The sequence below is a fragment of the Nelumbo lutea genome, chromosome 5 (genome assembly GCF_056320005.1).
Source record: "Nelumbo lutea isolate HS-2025 chromosome 5, American lotus-T2T, whole genome shotgun sequence".
In the NCBI taxonomy this organism is placed as follows: Eukaryota; Viridiplantae; Streptophyta; class Magnoliopsida; order Proteales; family Nelumbonaceae; genus Nelumbo; species Nelumbo lutea.
In genome coordinates this window covers 20,449,346-20,473,217 of record NC_142688.1, presented here as the reverse complement: position 1 = coordinate 20,473,217, position 23,872 = coordinate 20,449,346, and the positions used below count along the sequence as shown (strand labels likewise).

Below are 23,872 nucleotides of genomic sequence, written 5' to 3'. Positions count from 1 at the left end.
CAACAATAACAATACTACTGTTGTTGAATATAGGTTGGCTCTCTCATCAAGTTGGTGGATGTGAAAAGAGAAGTACCCAAACCCACCCCACAAAACACATGTCGGTCTGCTGGAGGGCATTACAGTTAAATGGTGGCCAAATTCAAGCTCAAGCTGTTGAGGTTGTGGCGGTGATGTTGCGTGGACATGGATGTGAGAACTCTTCATGGATGGCAGATCAAGACTCAAGAGTGATCGACCAGCCCCTTATATTTTACCAGGCAGTTTTTACTCTGGACGTGACGCGAGAGAAGGGAGAAACTGATGTTACAAAGTGATGTTTGGTTTGAAGGAAAAAGTAGGGAAAGGTCAAAAAACTTATAGAAGATTTATAAAAGTTTTTTTAACCTTTTTTTTTCTTTTCTTTAGTTTTTCCTTCAAACCAAACATAACCTAAATGCTTTTCGAAAGGTGAATGGTATAGAGAAGAGGTCAAGGTTATACTGTTAGAGATTATGTGATTAGGACGTCGTAATAGCTATGCAACTGTTGAATCAAGTGTCGTTGCCTGATCTCTTTGTCTTTTATATCTATGAAATTGAAAGAGACAATTATTTGAAATGAGGGTAATTAGTAAGGGATGAAGATATTATTAACAAAGTATAGTCCTAAGGTATTCCTAAACGGCCATCACAACACACCTTAATAAGAAAAAGGTATCAATCACTTCAAGAGACTCACAATCAAGTATCGACAAACCCATCGTCTGCACTGCACATGTGAGTGGGGTCCCTTTGTTCATTGGGAATCTCAAATGCTACATGGGTCATGGGTGTTGGGTGATGGCTCCACAGCGCAAATTTGCAGATTTTGGTAAACTCGCCTTTTACTTTACTTGATTCTCCGCTTTTGTTTTGGTCTCCCTCTCTCGCCGACTATCACGGATCAAATCAGTTTCACATTTCAGTCGTTGCAATCCAACTGGAACTTGGTGCATGCGTTCATCACGCTTATTCAATCTCGGCGCGCGAAAGGCAAAATGCTGCTCATCTTTTCACTCCACTCATTCCTCTTCCACCAAAGTCAATAACAAAGAATTTCTTTATTAGTGATTTATAGTCAAATTGGAATGACATTTTCTTTTTTCATTTTAAAATGCTATGCTGGACATCTACTCAAATCCATTAATGGGTGGTTTTATTGTTATTAAACTGTACAAATTGCAAAATGAGGTATCTCCTCCCAATACCCTAGCTAGGAGGCTAGGATTTGCGTCCAACCCACCCAAAATCATGTAGAAACAGTTGAGACGGTTGGTATCAAAATAAACATAATGATGATGATATACGTATACATAGATACATCCGGCCGATTAGTAGTAGTAACAATGGTATGATGTGTTCGGGTGATGGTTGAATTTTTCAAGGATGTTCCGTGGCTATTTATGTGGTCGTTCTCTATCGGGTCGGGTCATGTTAATGTTACTTATGATAGAAGAGCATAATTAAGAAACAATATCCTATAGGGATAACGGAGCAAACTCCGTCGGAGAAGAGGGAACCTTTGAAATATCTTAGTGGATGCCCTCATCTCAACAACCCCATAATCCCTATCCATTTAGGACACAAGCTCTCATCTCAACAACCTCATTTTAAATCTATCTTTTCACTATCTCTTTGGCTCATACTAGCATTGCCTCAATCTACTCGTCTCAACCACATCCCTCTTTATTCTACTAAGTTGAGCATTGGAATACCTACCCGAGGAATAATTCATCGGGCCTCTGACTCTTCATTTGGTTGCAAATTTTGGTTTTCGGCTTCGTCCTTCTACCTCGGCCTCGTCCAGTTGGCGAGACTATCTGACAGCATCCTTAGTTCGGAACACCTTGAATCGGATAACATCAAATTGGCACCATTTGTGGAAAATGTACAAAAAGTCATTTTCCAAACTTCTCATCGTATGCCAAAAGCAACCATGCCCTAAGAATGAATTCCACCGCTTTGGAACCCATTCTCCATCTTGGTGATCCCGTTCACTCCGCTACTCTTCGCCTTGGGAGCTCCAGGATTAGACAATAGTCGACCCCTGACCACTCGCCTTGTCATGGCCAACCTTCGTATTGAGGACTCCAAAATGCACCACGCAGGTTGGCACGAGGCCCAACTTGACAGCTGGTGTCGGAAGTAAATCACATCACTTTCGCACAAGGATTCTAGTGCGAGAACAACTTGGCCAGTGCATGCAGTAACTTCCAATCTCGATAGTTGAATCTAGCTCAATATGTGATCAGCAAGTAGCTCCGAAAGTAAAGAAGTCCATCAATGCGGCATTGGCGAAAAGGGACGCTAAAATCAAGGACCTACAACAATGGTTGATTGAATTAGAATCTAGCCAAGCAAATCACAACGTGGCCCCTCCGATGGCCCGACCAATAGAGCATCGTCACGGTTGGCAACCCGCAGAAGAGCCCATCTTCATCCAAGAAATCGTTGATGAGCTTCCCCTAGTCGGATGCTAACCTCCTCACTTTGAGAAGTACGATGGGGCCTCGGACCCAAACGACCATAATGAAGGGTTCAAGACAATGATGATGTTGCATGGCTCATCCGAGGGTCTCATGTGCAAGGCCTTCACCGTGACCCTCCATAGAGTCGCTAGAACCTGGTATGTCCCACCACATAATGGCTATAGGACGGCTATCGAACTCTATGCACCCTCTTGACTTGTAGTCAGAGTAAAGCTTACTAAGGACCATGACTAGCCTAGTCAAAGAGCGTGAAGCCCTTCAAGACTAGGTGCCATCGAGCTCCCCAATAACGTTGAGAACTTGGAAGCACCTCAGCCAGAATAAACCTGAGGCCACTAATCCAAAACCTCATTCGACAAGAATCAAAGCTAAAGACCGAGTCTAGCCTAAGATCAAGGCCAAAGCCGAAGACTTCAACCAATGAGAACCAAAGCCAAAGGCCAAGGCCACAAAGTTGAAGAAATTGGCCATCCAATATAATGCTGAGCCCACTAAGCCAAAGATATCGGCTAGCAAAAGATCAAGTACCACTGAACCCTGAAGTATGATAACTCAAAAAAAAGCAAATAATGCACAAAATCTACCCGACAAAAGTGGATATTCATTAACGAAGTGAATACATTGATAATGAGTCCAACATACCGAGTTGAGTACAATAGAAAAACATAGAAGGTAGAACGTCACTCTGCGTCGATTGTGTTGTTAACAGGGTTTGCCTCCCCGGAAGTGATCACAACATTGTTCTGGGTAGGCTACGCTACTGGGTTTTACTTGGCGTCGAAGGGTCTGTATTACGCCATGGCTACAGCTATCTCCGGATACTCACGCATAACCCTTCTCTAACAACAAGCAAAACTAGTTTGCTAGGAGTTTGTATCATAGTTGTCGAGGGCAACCTGGAACTCCTCAAACTCCTTATACCTCGCCATCACTTCCTCCTTGGCACGGAGCAGTTTCGCCTCCGCCTCCTCGGATACCTTCTGTGCCTTGTCATTGTCCCCGTTGAGCTCACGAGCACAACTCTTCAGATGCCGCAACTCTTTGTCCTTGGCTAGTGCCACTTTCTTTAAATCGCCAATTTCCATCTACAAACAGGAGAACTCTCCCTCCCGAGCTTTGGTCATCTAATGAAGGGCACACATCTGGTCAACTCATCACCTTACAGACAACCTACAAAAGGAAAATAAGTCTATGAGAACAGCATATCACACCGAAGAACAGAAAAAGGGCGTTCATATGTCTTACCGCGATACATTCCCGGATGGCTGCACTCTCCAACACCCCACTCGTGCAATTGTTGATCTCCCTCCGAATGCCAGGCAGTAGAATGCCCTGAGCCAGCTGCTCGGGCATGCCCTTAGTCTCTACAATGTCCTTCATCTGGACACTTTAGCTTGGCCTGTACACATCGCCCCCCCTAGTTCTACCAGACCTGAAGGGGGACCTCGAGGCTTTCCAACGACACGGATCGTGGTGGATACCCATCAGAGCCAACATCCACCATGTCTCCCTCAACTGGCTAAGGGTTCGCAACCTATAGGTGACTACTGTTGAGCCACCACAACTTGGGTCGCCGCCCTCCTCTACGTGGTAGCCTGCATGCACCTTGTTCTCTCCTCCTCGTTCACAACTACCATATCTGCCCAAGAAATCAAGTCAGTCAAAATTGGGGAAATAGAGTGAAGGGAAGCTTAGAAAAGCAGGGACATAATGATCGGGGGCTTCATCAACCCAGCATGGATCAACATGGAAAACAACGTGTATTCCTACACGTCTACTCTCACTATCCTCCTGATGGCTGCTAACTCTTCCCTAGACAGCTTGGTCTGGGTCAACACCCTCACCCTAGTCCTTGGGTGATAGCTCGGCGGGGAATGACCAGCCCCCCATATAGCACACGAAGAAAAACCCCTCCTTTTAGTGTTTCATCGAGGAGGGGGCTTCGACGAATATTTTATTATGTTGCTAAGCCGAGAAGTAATAACAGGCCTGCTAGTGCTTCTTCAGGTATAGGAAGTATGTGAACATTGATAGGGTGATGTCCACATTGTAAACCAAGCAATAGGAAAGAAGGCTTACCAAGTATTTAAAGAAAATGGACATTAGTTGAATTGCTTGGACACGGTACCACCTCAACACCGTCACAATACCCTCGCTCAGAAGGAAACTCAGTTCTGCTATCAGGATGTGCTCGTAGACACAAAGTTTTCCCTACCAAGCCGAGGTGGCCCTCTCACTGATGCCAGGGCACCTTAGCTTGTACTCCACGGGAATGTAATAAAGGGTCCAAATTCGGGCAACGTCTCTAGGTGTTAACCTATAGGGCGAAGACGCAAAGTAGTTGTCGAACCGCGCAGGAGCGCCAAGGCCCTCTTTTGAATCCACTTTGGCCTTGTCAATCACCCCGGCCTCGACCTCTCAAAGGGTCGCGACACCCTCACCCTCAAGCCCATCGACATCAGCCCTGTTTGCGTTAGTCTCACGGGTCGTGAGCACGGTGGCTTTAGGGTGAAATCCCAACTCAAACTCACTATCGGACGCGTTACAAGACGAAGAGGAAGAGCAAGAGGACAAGGAGGAAGATGAAGATATCTTATCGAAAAGCTACATTGCGGAATACCTGAAACACCAATCGAGGGTTAACACTCACCGAGCTCCTATGATGGCTCACTCAAAATGACAAAGTAAAATGGTTTGCCACCTCCCCTTTTATAGAAGCAACCAACAATTTATATAAGCTCAGATCAACGATGCTGATTTGGCACCACACTTTGCACGCACTTGGCCTTAGGAAGACAAAATGACGTGTCTGTCAACTCGTAATGAAAATGACATGAGCGTTGAACGAACTAATCCACCCAAAAAACCGGTCTTACCTCGGGCCAACCAACTCGAAGAAACTATAATTCTTTAATCGAGGACCGTTGAACTCTTCCACGCCCAGCCACGACCCAACACTATACTTCTCGACTTTAGAACTGAGGAAGTAATGTTTGAATAATAGTTGAACTGGTCAAGAATGCCACGTAGTTATCTCCGTGGCCACACCCTTTCGAGCTACGTCAATACCATGCATCAACAACGAGATAAGAAAACAGACTCCACGAGGAACCTCCCAATGACCTTAACGGACGCCCTCATCTCGAAATAAGGGACTTTTTTTTTTTTTTAACTCTTTGAATATCTCCTTTTTACTATCTCTTCGGCTCATTGTCCCAACCACATCTCTTTATTCTATCGACACCGAGGTAATTCCTCGGGCTTCCTCATTCTTCCTTTGCTTGCAGCATATCTCAACGTACTACTTGTCTTTTCCCCTCGGCCAAACTATTTAAAACACTCGGATCGGACAGTAAAGTGAAACAAGACAAAAGTGGTGGTAGGTGAGGTGAGGCGATGGGGAGGGAAGGAGGAAAAGATGAGTGCCATGTGAGTGGGGCAACGCGCATTTATCGATTCGATTCATTTGGAATATGGGGATGCAACTCCCTTCTCGCCACTCTCCACCACAAAAATCTTTTTTCCCCTCTTGACTCTCCCGGAGTATGTTTGGATTTTATGTACATTTCAATTTTGTGTACAATATAATACAAATATCAGTGACATGCATGCTCGTTGCTTGAGTGAGGGAGTCACTGCGGAAGCTTCGGATTTCGAGGACACATGGATTTGCAATTAGACCTGTTTATGGGCTGGATGGTCTGAACTAATTTGAATAGAAAAAATTGTTTTTTTATTAAGTCGAGTTTTGAATTCGAACTCAGACTTTGGGTTTTTTATCAGGGCCAGGCTCGGGCCCAAGTTATAGGCCCGTTGGTCAGGCCAGGCTCGGATTCGGGCCTAACAACAAGTGAAAGCCCGGCTCGGCCTGACCCATGAACAGGTCTATTTGCAACAACTGTTTCTGCCGCGTGCCGTGCGACCATGCGAGCGCCGAGTGATGAGCCTCTCTCCTCATAGGTCACATCGCACCGTCGGATGTTTGGCAGTTTCGATTAAACTGTAACCGACTCTAGATATACTTTTGATTAATCTGTAACTGTAAAATACTAAAATCCAAAGGCTAGGTCCACGGAGGGAGCACCGACATCATGTAGAGATCACATACCTTCAGGGGATCTTGGATGCAGGACGTACAGATGTACCATCTAAATTATAAAAATTAAATGGGGCCACTGTCCTTCCATTTTGGACGGTCCAACTTCACAAGCATTAATTAATACGTGTACGGGCTGGCTCTCGCTGCTGGGTAAACGACGAGATTCCGAGATACGGTGGCTGGTGGCTGGCAGGGAAGCAAATCACCCAGCAAGAATCGAATCAAACTTTTGTTTTTAGGCTTCTGCTTTGTAAAATGTAAAATCACCCAACTGATTTTTATCTTTTTCTTTGCTTTTGCTTTTGCTTTTGCTTTTGCTTTTGCTTTTGTAATTCGTAAACTAGCTATTGAGATTTCCGGGAATCTCAATCCGTGAAGGAGCAAGTGATTGAAATGAATGTCAAATTAATTATTTTTCGTATTCATCCGGGTGGACCTTCGTTATGGTCTATTCGAGAGATACCTAAGCTTTCCTCCTTTCACATTTCATATTGCATGCATTAGTTAATGCTAGAACGCAACAACCGAACTTAACTGTTCACAATTTTGCTAGATATCAGTAGTCACTCTTGCATAAATTTCAGCTCCGACTTCACAGGGGAACAATCAATTCATCCTCTCCTCCTTCATTCCTTCTTCGGAAATAGCGCAGAGAGAGAGAGAGAGAGATGAAGAACTGGTGTCTTGCTCTGTTTCTTCTGCTCTGTATCCAACAACAGAATTTTCTTATCCAAGTTGAAGCGCAAGATGGTTTTGTCAGAACCAGAGGAATACGTTTTATGCTGAATGGAAGCCCTTACTATGCCAATGGGTTCAATGCCTACTGGTTGATGTATGTTGCCTCAGACCCATCTCAGAGAAGCAAAGTCTCTTCTGCCTTCCAGCAAGCTTCAAGCCATGGTCTTACGGTTGCAAGAACTTGGGCTTTCAGTGATGGTGGCTACAAACCTCTGCAGTACGCTCCTGGTTCCTACAATGAAGAGATGTTCAAAGTATGTTTGCCGCTATATGTCCTTTTTTGTTCCATTTTGTGAGCTGTTTTATATGTTGGGCTCCATTTATGATGTTCTGCTTCTTGATTTTGTTTAAAGGGATTAGATTTTGTAATCTCTGAGGCGAGGAGGTACGGAATTAAGCTTATACTGAGCTTGGCAAACAACTATGAGAGCTTTGGAGGGAAGAAACAGTATGTGAACTGGGCTAGAAATCAAGGGCAATATCTAACTAGCGATGACGATTTCTTTAGAAATCCTGTTGTTAAGGGATACTACAAAAATCACATCAAGGTAATTGGAAAACATGTTCGATTTGTTTTCAGTTATTTGAGATGTGTCTCTATATATAGTTTTTTCTTTTTTGCTGTGTATTGATTCCTGATGATTTGCTATATTGTACCTTACTAGTATATTTAAATTCATGACTCACCTTTTTAACGGAAATCCAAAAATAGAGGGAAAAGGAAAAGAAGAACCATTATTTAGTTGTATTTTTTGTGAGATTAAATGGGTTATAATATATTTTATTAACAGATTTCCTGACCCGTATTTATTTCTTGAATCTTGGAATGGATTTTCTTCCAACTTTTTATCCCCTGTACTTTAATTTTTTCCCTCTCTACTCTGGACAATTCTTTCCAGGAAGACTTCTTATGATATAAAAATGGAGCTTCAAGATTCCCTTTTACAGGATTTTCTAGAATTGACTTCTTAATTAGTTTCTAAGACTGATTCTCTATCTCTCTCACACACACAAACACACACATTTTTATCTGTTCACTACTTTTTTTTTTTCATTGTTATTACAATGCCTATTTGTTTAATTTCTTTTCTTGTTTTAGACGGTTCTCACAAGATACAACACCATTACTGGAATTACCTACAAAGATGATCCCACAATCATGGCATGGGAGCTTATGAATGAACCCAGATGCACATCAGATCTATCAGGAAGAACCATTCAGGTTAAGATACCTTCCTTGTATTATCATTTAATTTTCACTGTTCAACTTATAGTTTTCTTCATTCAATTCTCTTGGTGTTTTAAAGTCATGCTGGGAGGAATCGCTTCATTTGGCTTTTCGTAAGCATTTAAAGGCATCCTTCCCCTGTACCTCCATACTCAAATTGGGTAATTTTCTGTTATTTGGAGAACACGGGGCCCTTCTTATTTAATGGGGAATATCCATTAGGTGGTTCAGGCATGTATAACCCCACATTACACCCCATTGGCACTAGGGGCAAACGAGTTACTTTCTTGGTAGTTGAGGTCTTAAGGCTTGGTTTATTTCCAGTGCAATTCCATTTGCACTGGTGCAAAAGTATGAGAGTGCAAATGATTTTAATGGAAATTGTGATTTATTTGTATTTCAGCTTTCACCTTAATTTGTGTTTGTTTTCAGAATAGATGAAGTAAAATCAAATTTGACTTAAAAGGCCAACTGAGGGGTAGCTTTTCTATTTTTTATTTATTTTTTGTATTTAACTGAGGGGTAGTTCAGTTGGTATGCTGCATGATTTGTCCCGGGGGGGGGGTGGGGGGCGGGGTCTTGGGTCCCGCTACCATCATGTTTGAAAGCAAAAGAGTTATGTGTAAATACTGGTTAATGATGCGATGTTATACTGTTTATGGAAAAGTAACAGGCCCAATGGAGGATTAGGCATTGATTAATACAAAAAATAAATCGACTTAAAATAAAAATAAAGCAAAAGTGGATCAAAATTTGCATTTTTTTTCATTTGCACTCATGCATTTATACTATTACAAACAAACAAAGCCTAAGCATGTCCTCTTGGCCATGGTTTTAAAAACTGGGCTGGAAGTGGAACTGCTTTGATCAATGGGTCCTTCGTCAAATAATCTAATGTCTGGATGGTTTTGGGGTCCAAAACCGGACCCAGAGTCATGACTGGTTCCTGGGACAACCAGTCCATCCAACCGTCCTGTCCTGTCCGATTTTCAAAACCATGCTCCTGGCCCCAAATATGGCATGCTTGAGAAAGCATGAAATCCCATGGTTCATTTAAGCCCTGCTATACTTTATATGGTCCACTGGGAAGTTTATGTATACATGACTGCTGTGGATTATTCTAACTTCTACTTGGCTGACAGGGTTGGATTACGGAGATGTCTTCTCATGTCAAATCCATCGACAGAAATCACTTACTAGAAGTTGGTTTGGAAGGATTTTATGGGGAATCATCACCTCAGAAAAAGCAATACAATCCAGGTTTTCAACTTGGAACAGACTTTATTGCAAATAATCAGATTCCTGGCATCGATTTTGCTACGGTTCACTCATATCCTGATCAATGGTAATGATCAACTGATATACAGTTAAGAGTCCGAATCAAGTTTTACAAAAAAAAGGAAAAAAATCGAAATCTTATTCCTTGTTTTCAGAATATAGCAATCAAGAAATTATGTAAGCCTTACCATCATGCAAGCACCAGTAATGCGGGCTTTATTAATGCATGGGGCCTGCTCAACAACCATTGGCCATGAGGTTGATTTGCATGTTGTTCAATCTTCTGAACTGATTTTAGTAGCTCAATAATCAGATCGTTTTCTGGCTTCTGAATAACATGCATTACTTGGGATCTCATGACTTTGGTTTATCACACAGTATTCACTGCTAAATATGAGGCCTAGGAATATGCAATAAATTTTTATATGCTGCTGAAAGTGTTAATTAATACATGAGAAACCCCTCCATGCGTTGTTTACCCAGAGATCTGAAAGTAGCTAGCTACACTTTCTAGTGTTCATGGTGTTTTTCCTTGTTCCTGGATTTTCTTATGATGTTGTTCTATGAACAGGTTATCCAGCTCAAATGATCAAGCACAACTTTCTTTCTTGAGCAACTGGCTTGACACTCACATTCAAGATGCACAAAACATCCTTCGGAAACCGTTACTCCTCACTGAGTTTGGAAAATCTTGGAAAGACCCTGGTTACAACACCTATGAGCGGGACATACTGTTTAATACAGTCTACGACAAGATATATTCATCAGCTAGAAGGGGAGGAGCAGCTGCCGGTGGACTGTTCTGGCAACTTTTAGCCCCAGGAATGGACTCTCTCCGAGATGGGTATGAAATAGTTATAGGCGAGAGCTCCTCAACAACAAATGTGATTGCCCAACAATCTCACAAGCTTTATCAAATTCGGAAAATGTATGTCCGACTCAGAAATATTGAGAAGTTGAAGAGGGCAAGGGAAATTAGAAGGGCTCAGTGGCTGACCAGAAACAAGGGGCGAAATGTAGGAAACTAAAAAAAAAGAGTCTTCATATGAAAAATTGGAGATGTTAAGTTGAAATGTGCATAGTATATGTAATTTCATGTTTGTTGCTGGAGTTGTTGAGGTTTTACCAAGTCCAAGCTCTTTCCTAGAGATGAATATTGTTCATCCAGGAGGGTAGAAGAATATCATGGAGTTCGTTGTTTTTCTCTTAATGTTGTTTTATTGTGAACGGAGACTTTTGATTAATTGATCCTAGTGAGCAGAAGGAAGACAGAGAGGAAGCCTCTGTGTGTTTATTGCAATGATGGTGTTTAACTTTTAATAAAATAGATGAGTTTGGGTTTGCATTCTTTTTGTCCCGATTATTATTTGGGTTTGCATTTTGAGTTCCGGGTCGAGATTAATTTTTACATGTTCCAGCCCAATATCCCCAGCAATTTCTACATGTCTCTTGATTTATCTGTAAAAATGATCATTTCAAAGGATATACAAGATATTTTAATAAGAGCAAGAGAATTAACAGGCTTAGTTGTCATTTTGTCAAAATACCAAATCAAAGCTCGTCAAGTATAATCGGGTCTTTTGGGGTAAATAATAAGATTGCTTTTTGATCTATTTCTTACAGAGCCAGGGTCGATCTGGATCTGTGTTTATTGGGTTGGTTTGGACTGGATCTATCTTGCCTGCACCCAACCAACCCCAACCCACAAAGCCTTATCATTCATATAGGCCATAGGCATTCATTTGATTCGCTATTCATTCAATGTGAATTGATATGGAGCTAGCATATTATCAAAAGATCCATTATTACTTTGTCACTGATCTAAAAGGCAAATGCTTCAGCTCTGTACAACTCAACAAACTCCTGTACAAACAAAGCGACTACAGAGCTTTTTTGATTTATTTAGGAACATACCTCATCAAGTAAACTCTATTAAGCTCTTCTACAAAAAGGCATTCCTAATTTACCCGTGGCCAAATGCAACACATTAGCTCTTCATCCCAAAGCTCATATTTGTCCCATGGATGCATTTAAGACTCTATATGACGGTACCATCTTTAATTGTTGCGTTCTTCAGTATAACAATGATCCCGGACCTAATGTAGAATCCATCATCTGGTCTGTCTGCTTCTTGAACACCCTGGAAAGTAAAAGTATTCAGGTGATGTGTCAATCATGGATGAATAGCCATGACTTCAATGTTTAAATCGCCAATTTGTTCTACAAAACAGGAAAATAATCTACTTGAACATGAAAACAGCTATACTTACATCCTTATTCGCAATAATCACATCTCTTCCTATCTTTGCATTCTTGTCAATTATGCAGTTCCTTGATAAATAGGGCCCAATTTGTCAGAAAATGGTAATTCCATCGTTTTCTATTAACTTTAATTCACACACACACACACACAGATTCACATGCTGTATGTTCCCTGAATGATTCTCACCTTATTTTAGTGTTCTGTCCAACACCAATCGGAACCTTCCCCTCTGCAAGCAGGGACGCGATTTCAGATTCAGTATGGTAATAGTCTGCGCCCATCATCATAGTATCCTGAAAAGACAGCACCAGATCCTGAATTATCGAAGCCACCTATAAAACATTTTTGTACTTATATTCTACTAGCAGAGGTTATCTTTGCATAGCTTTAAGGAAAACTGCTACCTTCATTGGGTTTAGCCTCTCATCAAATAGAACTGAAATAAACAGCTAGGTCTTGTTTAGACAATTAGACACCCTTTACCTTTACCGAGAACCAGAAAAGACATTTTCACAAGAGATTTGTATTTATTTATTTATTTTATTGAAGGCAAACATGTGAACTTTCCAAGAACTACGATTACTTACCTTAAGCTCACACCCATACTCCAAACGTGATCGAACACCCACTATAGAGTGTTGAACGCTACATTCCCGCAAGAAGCATCCATGTGAAATTATTGCATTCACAATCTGCATGAATTGGTAGAACCTTTAGATGTGAGAGATAAAGTAGAAGCTGAAGCCACAAGCTGATGTAGTCTGTAAAGCATACCCGGCACTTGTCGACTTTGGTAGGTGGCAAGAATCGAGGAGATGTGAAGAAAGGTGTTTTTGGATCATAGAACTCGAAGTTTGGTGGCTAAATTACAGATAAATTATTATGTCAGTTTGCAGAAGATAGTAAAAATGTACCACCAATATAACTTTAAAATATTTTGAACTTCCCACAATGATTCTAAATGTGAAAGTAGAAAATCTTTAGTGCATTTTTTTTTTTCTAAATACCAACCTGTTCGGTAAGGGCCAAATTAGCATCAAAGAAAGATTTAATTGTTCCAATGTCTTCCCAGTAGTCATTGAATAGATATGCCTGACAAGATTTAGCATTCAGCAACTTGTAAAACAAAGAATGAAGAACTTGGATTTAGGTTTTCTCTGTTACCTGGACATTGTGCTCCTTCACAGCTGCCGGAATGATCTCAGATCCAAAATCATTGCATGTAGGATACCTCCACCTCAGAAGCTTTAATAGAACTTCTGTTCTGAAAACATAAACTCCCATGGATGCAATGTAAGGATATTTCATGGCTTCTTGTTGAGACAACCCAAGAAGAGTGGTATTAACTTGCTGTAATGATGAAAAATAGCTCTGAATTAGGTCAAAGCAATTGAGAATGAGCTGAAGTTGTGATTGGTGTAATGCAAATATCATTGTTGGACAAACAAGATCAAAGAGATTAATCAAGAATTCTTGTGGTCTTAAACATGGTAGAGAAAATAGCATATTTTCCCGGGAAAACTCTTCTACATGGTAGAAAATTTTCCTGAGAAACATATTTTCAAATGGATAAGATTAATTTCCCATTAAATTAGAGAACTGGGGTAACCAAAAAGAGACACACGAAGATGATTCAGAATAGTTAAGAATCAAGTTTCCCATTAGAATAAGTTTATCTGTTCCTCCCAAATATTGGAAGTGAAGGGGAGGAAAGTCTTGACCTGCATCACCACCCCTCCTGATTTTCAGGTTTATGGCTGCCTGATCAAATCTCAGTTTAAATTTTAGAAAATGTTCAGAAATTTGAAAATCCTCTACTTTCTGTGACTTGATTTTTTTTTGCTTTATTACAAAAGAGCCAATTTCATCTCCTACCAATTAATATTTAGGCAGACAATTGGTGCTGCTTAATGCAAATTGAGCTAACCTATCCCCTTGCAACCTACCTACTCATTTCTGAGGGCATTTCTCCAATCTCCATTTCCCGTATCTTTTAGTCTTTTACAAATTTAGCAGTCATTTCTTATTTTTGTTTCAACATAATATTCCAGACTCATTTGGAATTAAATACCATACCAACAAATAGGGGATTAGCTAATTTTAAAAGTATTTTGTATTCTACATATACAAATGGTGATTCCCTAGAAAAGGATGGCAATGTTCTTAGTACAATACAATGAAATGATAGTATGACATCTTTAAGAATATGGGTGCAATTCTTACCTTTCTTTTTTTTGAAGTGGGATGTTTATAATTTATATTCCAACTCCTTGGCTAGGAGAAATACTTAAACAAATATGTTTATGGGACTGTACACTACAAGAGTAACCTCCTTGCTTTATTTTCGTCAGTCATCAATAAAACATGTTAACTTTTAGAAGAGATAAGATATGCCTACCATTGCTTTAAGGTCAGCACCCTTTGGTTTCTCCAAAAACTGAATGATGCGGCCTGTGTTATCGATCTTCATCAATCCATAATCTGATGCACGGCTGCCAAATAATAGAATAGATCATATTAAGATGACTCCAACAGCCACAAGATAAAAAATTATCTCACATACTCAATATCACAAAACATTGATGGATGGTTCTGGCTAAGCAAAATGGATTATTGCTTTTAAATAATGAAGCAAGCCTTTTACTCAATGCTTTCCATGTAATCATAGTTAAGTGACTATATAATAGGCCAGCAGTTCAATCTATCCAATTAAACCATCTTCACAATTGCCTGCTAGAAGATATGACCAGTTAATATTGACACATCCCAACAAGAAGAGATGGCTATATTGGTCTCTCAGTCCAAACAGGAGACAGGATTGCAAAACCTATGGTTCTTCATTTCACACATTTAAAGAAAACTCTTAAGTCGATTGATACAATTTCCTCCTTTTCTCAACACCTACAGGAGGGAAATTCCTCAACGCCCTATGATGGTGAAAGAAAGTATACTTAACATACCTATCATCCATTGGTACACATGAAACTGTAATATCAGCATTTGTGTCCACATGCTTCTGCAAATACATAGAACCTTCATAAGCCAAATTTGCAAACATGTGGAGAAAATTGACTAAATAATTCTGCAGGTGATGGAAGTCAATAAAGACCTGCACAAAGTCCATGTATTCCATCCGATAAAGATGATCACCAGATAAGATCAATATATTTTCAACATGCTTGTTCTTGGCATCCTACATAAAATAGTGAAAATTCATTAGACAGGCCTCTGGGGACTAACAAAGAAAGTAAATGGAATCCTGTCTAATTTTATGGCGAGAGTTTTGTTTAATATTCCAAATGCTCACCTCAAATACCCATATGAATTGCCTCACGGCATCAGCTGTTCCTTGGAACCACCTTGTTCCTGTTTCTGGTGTTTGAGTGGCTGCTAGAACCTGTGCTCCCAAGAAATTGACTTTTAAGTCATCAAGAAAGTTAAAAAGTTGGAATAGAAATTTATAGTGAGATGGTCATCAGGGAATTCATTATCTGATTTAAGGGGTGGATGAATCTAATGAATCATACCTCTACAAAACCATCTCCAAAGTTCACACCGTTTCCAAAATTATATGTGCGAGCAAGGTGCCGGTTGAGAGAAGCAGAGTTGAATTGGGTCATGATGAATATCTTGTTTATGCCGCTATTAATGCAGTTGCTCATTGGGACATCAATAAGTCTATAGCACCCCCCAATAGGAACCTACAAGTAGCACCAAACATTCTAAATATGCAATCCCAAATCACAAGAATATGAGATCAGCACCAATGGTCTATTTAGTACAGAGTACAAAAGTATATCTGTTGGCAGAATCTGTAATCAAAAGTAAACAGACCTTCCTAAATTATGTCAAACTCACAAAAACAGAGCAGCAGGATACTAATATGATTTACAAGTTATCAATCCCACAGGATCTGAATATTATAGGAAAAACAAGCATCCAGCAGTATTTCCTTACAGCGGGTTTTGCTCTTCTGCTGGTCAACGGAAAGAGGCGAGTGCCAGCACCTCCACCCAATATGATCGACGCGACGTTCTTTGGGTCTGCTCTCTGCTTACCAAGTAGCGGTGCTTGGAAGGTCTGAGTCTGAAATCAAAATACAGATGTAAGAGTTAAGAGTATATATCAGAGAAACTATCCGATTCAAGATTGACCTATATTTTTTATGGCAAAGTATCACAACGAAACTAAACTACCCATGAAAAAGAATACCGAACCAGTTCATCCTTCAAATTGGAAAATGAAATGGAAAGAATAGCCTGTGTAAATTTTACAAAAAGTCTACTTCTGGCTATAATATCCAGAACAATCAAGAAGACCAACATGTATTCATTAGTTTTTTCAAGAAGAAAATGGGTTATTGCACTGAATTACTTACCGCGACCTCCTTGTTGACGTCTGTGAAAACAGAGTAAGCAACACCCGTTTTGATTTTTCTACCTCCATTTTCGGTTCTCAAAGACTTGGTCAACTTGGTACCCATGGTCCCGTTCTTCAGGCTCCCCCTGAGACACTCTCCCCAAAATCCATTATCTCCGTTCGTAATAAGCCCTTTCCTAACTTGTACCGGATGGGCATTGGCCTTCAAGGTCGCACAACAAGAATCCATTGCAGTAGCTTTACTGCTACTTTTAACTCTACAAGGCCGTAACGCACTTGATCTAGACGATAGAATCTAACCGTAAAGCTAAAAGATGCAGCCCCGAGCCCAAATCCCAGAAAGACGGGAACCTTGATGACAGACAACAGAAAGATATCGATCGATATGTAAAAAGAAGACTAGAAAGACCGAAGCCGGGGATTTAAAACTACAAAACTTGAAAAGCCAAGACCCCAAAAAAGGTAAAGATCTCAAGTACCCAGATATTATAAGGCAAAATGATAGAAAGCTAGAATCACCAAACTTTTAGGAGAAGAGAAATGAGTAATCAGGGAACGTGTGATCAGACCGCTTTAAGCTTGCTGAAAAGGCAGACTAAGGAGGACGAAATGCATGAATGAACACGATGGTGGAGGAGGTTTGGTGTTATTGCCCTGTGAGCCGTCACGAGAATTCCTGCAATAATAATCTTTTTTGCGTATATATATTAAGAAAAATGCATATTCCTTGAGAATTGAGATGAACTTCTCTCTGTGTTTCTGCGACTCCACAGCTGTGGGCAAGCAGGCAAGTGGATTTCTGCTGCCTTTGGTTTCTATATGGGTTCCACGGACTTCTATGGCATCTTGGGATCTCATTTAAAGCCAAACACCTGTCCATTTCAACCAAAATGTTCGAAAAATAAATACGCAAGAAAACAAATTTGTGAGGATTTAATTATATTGTTTTTGTGTTTAGATTTTAGTAAAAGTCATTTTCACCATGAAAAAGAAAAAGAAAAAAAAATAAAAGATTTTAGAAGAAGTCGTAGGGACTCCCCCAACAGTATGATCAATTGAACATGTATCGTAGTAGTATGAGTGAAAATAGGAGAGATCCGAACGCTGTATATTCCAGACCTTTCTAACTTTCTTCACTCAATTCACGGTTGAGACTTGAGATATGCACATTTCCCGCCAATATACATGTCGCAGACTCGCAGTTTTAATAACTGCTTGTGACTCTTCTTCACTTTCAGGCTTCAGCTTCCACTGAAAATTAAATAACAAAAAACGTCGACCATCAAATTGGAATCTTCTATTTTGCTTTTTACAGTTTTTTTTCTTATTTTTAATAATAAATACAACTTGCGTTGAATCGCCATGTTGAAACTTAAAATACAATATTTTCCTTAAATCAACGTACGGTTATCTTAAATCTTTAAAACCCTAAACCCTAAATTCTATGATCTGTGTAAGTGTGTATCTGCCAATCCTCGATAAAACCAGCACTTATGAAACCCTCTGTTGTTTAGACTTTATAAAGTTGATTTTAAATTTCTAACTAAAATTGAAGTTTTCAGTGAGAGCGTTCCTACCAGATCATCACTCTCCTAAACTGGACGAAAATATTCTAAATCAGGGGTGCATAGAAATATTTACCAACCGCATAGGTTTTTAGAGGAGGTTATATAAATGCTAGAAAATAAAAACACAGGGACTTAATTGAAATTTTCAAAAGTTTGATATTGGATACCCGTCTGACGGTCTTGAGAGCAGCAGGATCATTTTGCCACTTCAGCTATGAAATCTGTGATGTGAGTAGTGAGGCCCACTAGACAAATTGGCGAGTACTCGTTAATTGATTCTCTCAATTATTAGATGTAGATGGCACCCTGGTAGAGCCACTAATTTAGGAGTATAGTACTTAAATATTAATTAATAATAGAAAGAGGAAAAAAAAAAGGAGTTCACAACAACAAGGGAGCGCCCCACAACGTCCCACAGCTTATCCCCGCCTTGTATTGGGAATATCTCCTGGTGATATATCAGAGATGTTCCCAATACAAGGCGGGGATGCGCTGTGGGACGTTGTAGGGCGCCCCGAAGTGGGGCGCAGATCTGAACTAAAAAAAAGGTGTTTTGAAGGGGAAGGGTACTCCTACAGTCTACCCCCATTGTGTCACTGTAGTCACAGATGAAAGGAAGGTCGTTTTCAAATGCAACAGTTGATGTAAACAGGTCCACTTAGGGGTTATGTCTGGCTCATACCACATGAACGGTCCACATTCCTTCTCGTGGAGAGCGACCACGTGGAACCCACGTGTCATCACTGCTATATCTTTGTCTTCATTGTCAGTAGGCCTTATTTCTCTGATTTGGGGGTGATGTTGTTCGTTGATTGGTCCTCCCCACGCCAGTCAAGTGAACTCATGTCTTGTTTTTTAAATGATAATAAATCTTTTGTTTTGTTTTGTTGTCAATGGCCGTTTTTGTCCTATTACTACTAGTCCTACCGCAGGGGAGAGAGAGAGAGAGCGCGAGCGCTTGGGCACTTCACATCCACCACATATTGCACGGCTCAGTACCATTTATTTTTCCCTTTCACCACTACTCTTGTGGGATCCCACCTTCCCACTCGTAGATATTTTCACTTAATTGCGTGAATTATCAACTTGCGTAGTTGAGCGGGCAACGGGCAACGGCTATCATCAGGTCCTGATCTTCCAAGCCAACGGCTAGCGATATCCGATAAATAGGGCTCCTCATGGCAAATTCATAGTTGGGCCACTTGGCTGGAAAACGAAACAAACGTCCGTGCATGTCGCTAGACACAACCACAAGAAGTGGTCAAACTCCTCTTTGAATAATGAATGGGAATCGGGATGAAGTATACACGCAAGGCGTGTACAAGTACAACGGGCTTAGGAACCAACCAAAGATGAACACGTCAGTATTCAGCGCCTTGCGGGGCCCTCGGTATTACCATATCTGCTGCTTTTTACGTGGGCCTTCTGTTTCCCCTTCAGCTTTCCAGTTTTATTCTAAAATCGGCAAGCCCGTGCTTACGCTGTTCGCACAGTCTTTACAACACTATATTAAAATAAGAACATCTTCGTATTTGTAATATTGTTTTAGAGTTCAAATCAGCCCCCACAAATCCCCGTCGTTATGATGATATCATCATTGGGACATTATAGGGGCTGATTTGATTTTTTTTTTATGGAGAGATATTCCTGTTTCCTAATGTACCGTTACAAGAGTCTACAGCCCCCACAAGGGGATGATATTATTGGGAGATATTCATAATACATGGCTGAGATATGCTGTAAAAAGTTGTGGGACGCTCACTTGTGAGGGCTGATGTGAATTCCTCGCGGTATGAGCATGGATTTGTGGGAATGGGATCTGTTCCTCACATAGGGGCGCCTCACAGGCAAATCCACTGTTCATTGTGAGATCAGAATGAGGCGCCCTATGTGAGGAGCAGATCCCGTCTCTCATTTGTAAGCACTGAAACTGATTTCCATATGTACGGGCATTTCAAATATACGTACTCAAAAACACATATTCTACGGAGTGTTCAGGGGTTGCTGGTGAGGCGACCTACTTTTCAAAATAAAAACAGTTGCCGCTTCAGCAAAATAATATGGTTTTTGTGAGGTTGGTGTGATCCCAATTTTTTTGTTAATATGGTAAAGATATATGTTGGCGAACATCCTTTTGCTGTGAAATTGACAACTCACCTGTTACTAACATATTGCTATCAACGATATTGATTTTTTTTTTTGGTAAAATACAAAAAGCTCCCCTGAAGTTTCTGATAATCATCAAAACCTCCCTTATAGTTTCACTTTAACAAAAATCTTTCTTTTATTCTTGAAAAATTCAACAAATATTTTCCCTTTCATCAATGACCAAGACAGAAAACGTTAAAGAGATTATCATTTTTTTTCAAAATACCTATTTTACCCTTTTAACGAATTAATGTGTATATGATCTCGAACACCATTCATCTTCTTCAACTGCTTCGCCATTAAAGCATTGGGTTTTGCCCTTCTTCGACAAAGGTAAATCTGTTGCACCCGCAACCTCAGCCTCAACTTGTTCGTTGTGGTTTCACTTGTTTGAAAGAGACGGCAGATCATAGACGGCCTCGGGAACTAGAGCAGAAGTGAGACTCTTGCGACCTCGCTTTGCAATGACGGACCGGCTCAGAAGAAGCTAATAGATTGAGAATTGAAGTAGTTCTACCTTACGTAGTAGCAGAATCGGCCTGATCATCCATCTTCAGAGGAGGTAGGGCATCAGACAAAGTGGAGGATAAGCTGTTCTTGGGTGCTATGGTTGTTGAAGGGGGAGGACAAATACCATGCCATTGTCTTTCGGGGTGGCATCTCATGTGATCAAACAAGGACTTCATGGAGGGAAAGTGCTTTCCACATATGGAACATGTTGTTTTGGTCATTGGATTGGTTGTTGCGCCATTAGAACAATAACTTAGTTGATCCTTGTTAATGGATTTGTGAGGTTTGAGCTTAGAGAAGTGGGATTGATTCTTGGCTCTGGTAGGATCGTTGGCTTGGACTTGTGCCTGATCGTGGACTCTCATGTGACCTCCTAGAGTTCATCTGGAGCTAAATCCCTTGTTGCAGACCCTGCATATACTTTTGATGCTAGATCTGGATTCTTCTTCCTGTACATATGCCACTGAGTTCGATGTAGCTTCCATGACTGTGCCCGTCTCCAAAAACAATAAAAACAAACAAAGGAAAATAATTGTAGAGAAACCCTTCTTCTTCTTCTTCTTCTTTTTCTTCTTCTTCTTCTTCTTCTTCAGTAGGGGCAGGAACACGAACATAAATCTTACCAAGAAGCTTGAGTGGAAAGAGAAATTACAAAAGATCTTTAATAAGTTGAGTTGAGTTTTTAGATCTTAATATCTTATCAATTGGAATTGGAACAGAACTATCGTCTGCTATTGTAGAGTTCTACTCTGCAAAAAATGAGAAGACACTTTCCATGAATTTCTAGGATGCCCAAATCTCAAGGCAAATAGCTTGTTTTAATGTAGGGAAACTCAAAACAAAGACCATCTCAACCCCAACCCACAACACCATACCAGTACGGCTGCTGCATCCCTCTTGTCTTATAGAAACAAAATCTTTACCGAACATTATGTCCTTATAATACGAATCCAATTTCTTAAGCTCCTTACACTTTGGGGGTTAAGTGGTTAGGAATCAAGGTTCTATTTCAAGTCCACTATTCATGGCCGTTCCCAATGTCTGAATCATTCACCTATAAAAGCCAACAATTTTCAAATCGAAGATCCACAAGACCTTGGAAATTATCTACAACACTAGAGAGTGGTTATTGGTTAAGAGGTCTGCAACGTAGGAATTTTTCCTGGCTGACGAAGAAGAAGAGCCAGGGTTTTTCCTAAATAGGTTTTTCCCTTTGCTTTGCTTTTCCCATGTCCACGTTGTAGTCACAGCCAAGCTTTTTCACTTTTTTTTTTTTTAATTTTCATTTGAAAACAAAAATGATAAAATATGATAAAAGGACAAGGGCAACTGCACTATATGATAACTTCACACTTGTGAAATCTCAAGCTCGTGCATCCCTGAAGTGTAAAAAATTGAATGGAAGTGCACCTCACCATGCATGAAAAACAAATGCAGGAGATCCGAGCTTGGGATAAACAGAAATGATAATTAGTCTCAGTAGACCAAGAAAATCATCAACATATGAAAGGGTAAAATATGTATTTGAAAAGATTTGATCATGGATTTAACATTTTTCGTCATGATTATCGACAGAAGGAAGGCTTTTATGAATTTTTTCTTTTTTAAATAGCAGGAAGGTTTTTATATTTTACCTTTTTTTTATATATCTACCAACAATATTGATTTTAAAACAAGGAGCCGCTGGCGCTGGTTGATAAGGTATTGTGTTTGGTGATCCAGAGACTTGGGATCCAATACCACTGGACCATGGTTGTTGGGGGTAATGGGCTAATATTGCTTAATTTGCTTATAACAAGACTACACATCTTCTACAATAGGGACTCATCAATGATCAACATACGATAAAGTATGAACATAATGGAGACGTGCCGCAAACGGATCATATTAAAAGCATTGTTGGTACCAACATTTATTCCGACAGATCATCAATTAAGAGAATTTATAGAGTAAAGAAGGAAGAAGAGTAAATAGAAAAGAAAAGAAAGAAAAAAAAAAAATGACGGTTAAGAATATAGGGATAGTGCAACTTATTGGCAGGCCCACCCTTGTCAAGGGGGAGGTTGACGAATCTGAATGAAACGCATGTAAGTGGGGGCCACGTGTAGAGAGAGGGTCTATAATATTCCAAACGGATACGGACATTGTGTTTCATGTAAGTGATGGATGTTGGGGCAAATCCACATCTGGATTTGCTCCTCGTAGAGCGCTTCATGTCATAGCATATTATATCATGTATTGAAAATATCTTTATTCTTTTATCAATAAAAAAGTACTAGTGGAAGTTTTGTGTGAGAAGTAGACCTGTTTATGGACTGGGTAGTCCGATGGCCCGGCCCGTTTTGGCCTGGGTTTGGACATACTCTTAGGCTCATGGGCTTGAAGTTGGGCCCAATACATTAAGTTCGTTTTTTCAGGCCAGGCTCGGGATTTATCATAAAAGCCTGGCCCGAGCTTGAGCCCAGTCTGATTTTATTTTATATAATAAAAAATATATAAATATTTATATATATTATATAATATTATATATATTAAATATGTTAATTATTCACCCAAAACCCTAATCCAACTTTTCCCTCTTTTGGCATTTTCTCTTTCTTTATTTTATATAATAAAAAATATATAAATATTTTATATAATAAAAAACATATAAATATTTGTATAGACAATTGCAATTTAGATATAATAGATCGGGCTTTGGGGTTTTATGAGAGCCGGGCTCGAGACCCAATTACAGGCCCGATAGTTGAACCGGGGTCAGGTTCAAGCTTTATCAAATTCTGTTAATAACTAATGAAATCCCAGTTCAACCCATGAACAGATCTAGTGAGAAGCACTCTCTAAATCCATGATTTCAAAGATATTTATGCATCTATCAAAGAGGGGCATTCATGAGTTTTTTGGAATAAATTTTTTCATCTATTGTAATATCAAAGGGGATATAGAGGTTAGGGATAAAATTTAAAGGAGAAAGGGTTAGGGTCAGACCAAGAAGTATTTGGATTTAAGTCTCTCTCTTAGAATTACCTAAGGCTTAAGCCCAATTTAATTTACCAGCAAATGAATCTTGGTTACAACTGAACAACCAAAGTAATAAAGTAATATATGCCTCAATAGTCAATAAATGAGGCAATAGAATTTGGTAGAAAAC

At 40.0% G+C, this 23,872-nt stretch overlaps 2 protein-coding genes across 2 annotated transcripts; one reads left to right on the top strand and one right to left on the bottom strand.

The window, feature by feature from the left end:
- The first annotated feature begins 6,755 nt into the window (after window positions 1-6,755).
- On the top strand, window positions 6,756-11,194 carry LOC148850842 (mannan endo-1,4-beta-mannosidase 7-like). Its single transcript, XM_088944356.1, has 5 exons — window positions 6,756-7,600; window positions 7,700-7,894; window positions 8,446-8,568; window positions 9,717-9,919; window positions 10,424-11,194. The coding sequence occupies exons 1-5, from the start codon at window positions 7,277-7,279 to the stop codon at window positions 10,878-10,880; spliced, it is 1,302 nt and encodes a 433-aa protein (XP_088800482.1). The 5' UTR covers window positions 6,756-7,276; the 3' UTR covers window positions 10,881-11,194.
- A 445-nt stretch (window positions 11,195-11,639) lies between these two features.
- LOC148850841 (glucose-1-phosphate adenylyltransferase large subunit 1-like) lies at window positions 11,640-17,673 on the bottom strand. Its single transcript, XM_088944355.1, has 15 exons — window positions 17,615-17,673; window positions 16,494-17,367; window positions 16,073-16,201; window positions 15,643-15,816; window positions 15,423-15,512; window positions 15,225-15,308; window positions 15,076-15,131; window positions 14,514-14,607; window positions 13,280-13,465; window positions 13,127-13,207; window positions 12,890-12,976; window positions 12,703-12,807; window positions 12,302-12,408; window positions 12,123-12,183; window positions 11,640-11,992 (listed from the first exon to the last, which is right to left on the bottom strand). Exons 2-15 carry the CDS (start codon window positions 16,722-16,724, stop codon window positions 11,891-11,893), a joined length of 1,587 nt encoding a protein of 528 aa, XP_088800481.1. The 5' UTR covers window positions 16,725-17,367; window positions 17,615-17,673; the 3' UTR covers window positions 11,640-11,890.
- Window positions 17,674-23,872: the final 6,199 nt, after the last annotated feature.

Bases quoted from the DNA above. Each gene is read 5' to 3' on its own strand.
- LOC148850841 (XM_088944355.1), bottom strand. From the start codon at position 16,724: ATGGATTCTTGTTGTGCGACCTTGAAGGCCAATGCCCATCCGGTACAA. The intron at 15,817-16,072 runs GTAAGGAAATAC...TGCTACTTGTAG, and splicing joins GCAGAAGAGCAAAACCCGCT to GTTCCTATTGGGGGGTGCTA. The intron at 14,608-15,075 runs GTATGTTAAGTA...ATTATTTGGCAG, and splicing joins TGTGTACCAATGGATGATAG to CCGTGCATCAGATTATGGAT.
- LOC148850842 (XM_088944356.1), top strand. From the start codon at position 7,277: ATGAAGAACTGGTGTCTTGCTCTGTTTCTTCTGCTCTGTATCCAACAA. The intron at 7,895-8,445 runs GTAATTGGAAAA...TTCTTGTTTTAG, and splicing joins ACTACAAAAATCACATCAAG to ACGGTTCTCACAAGATACAA. The intron at 8,569-9,716 runs GTTAAGATACCT...CTTGGCTGACAG, and splicing joins TATCAGGAAGAACCATTCAG to GGTTGGATTACGGAGATGTC.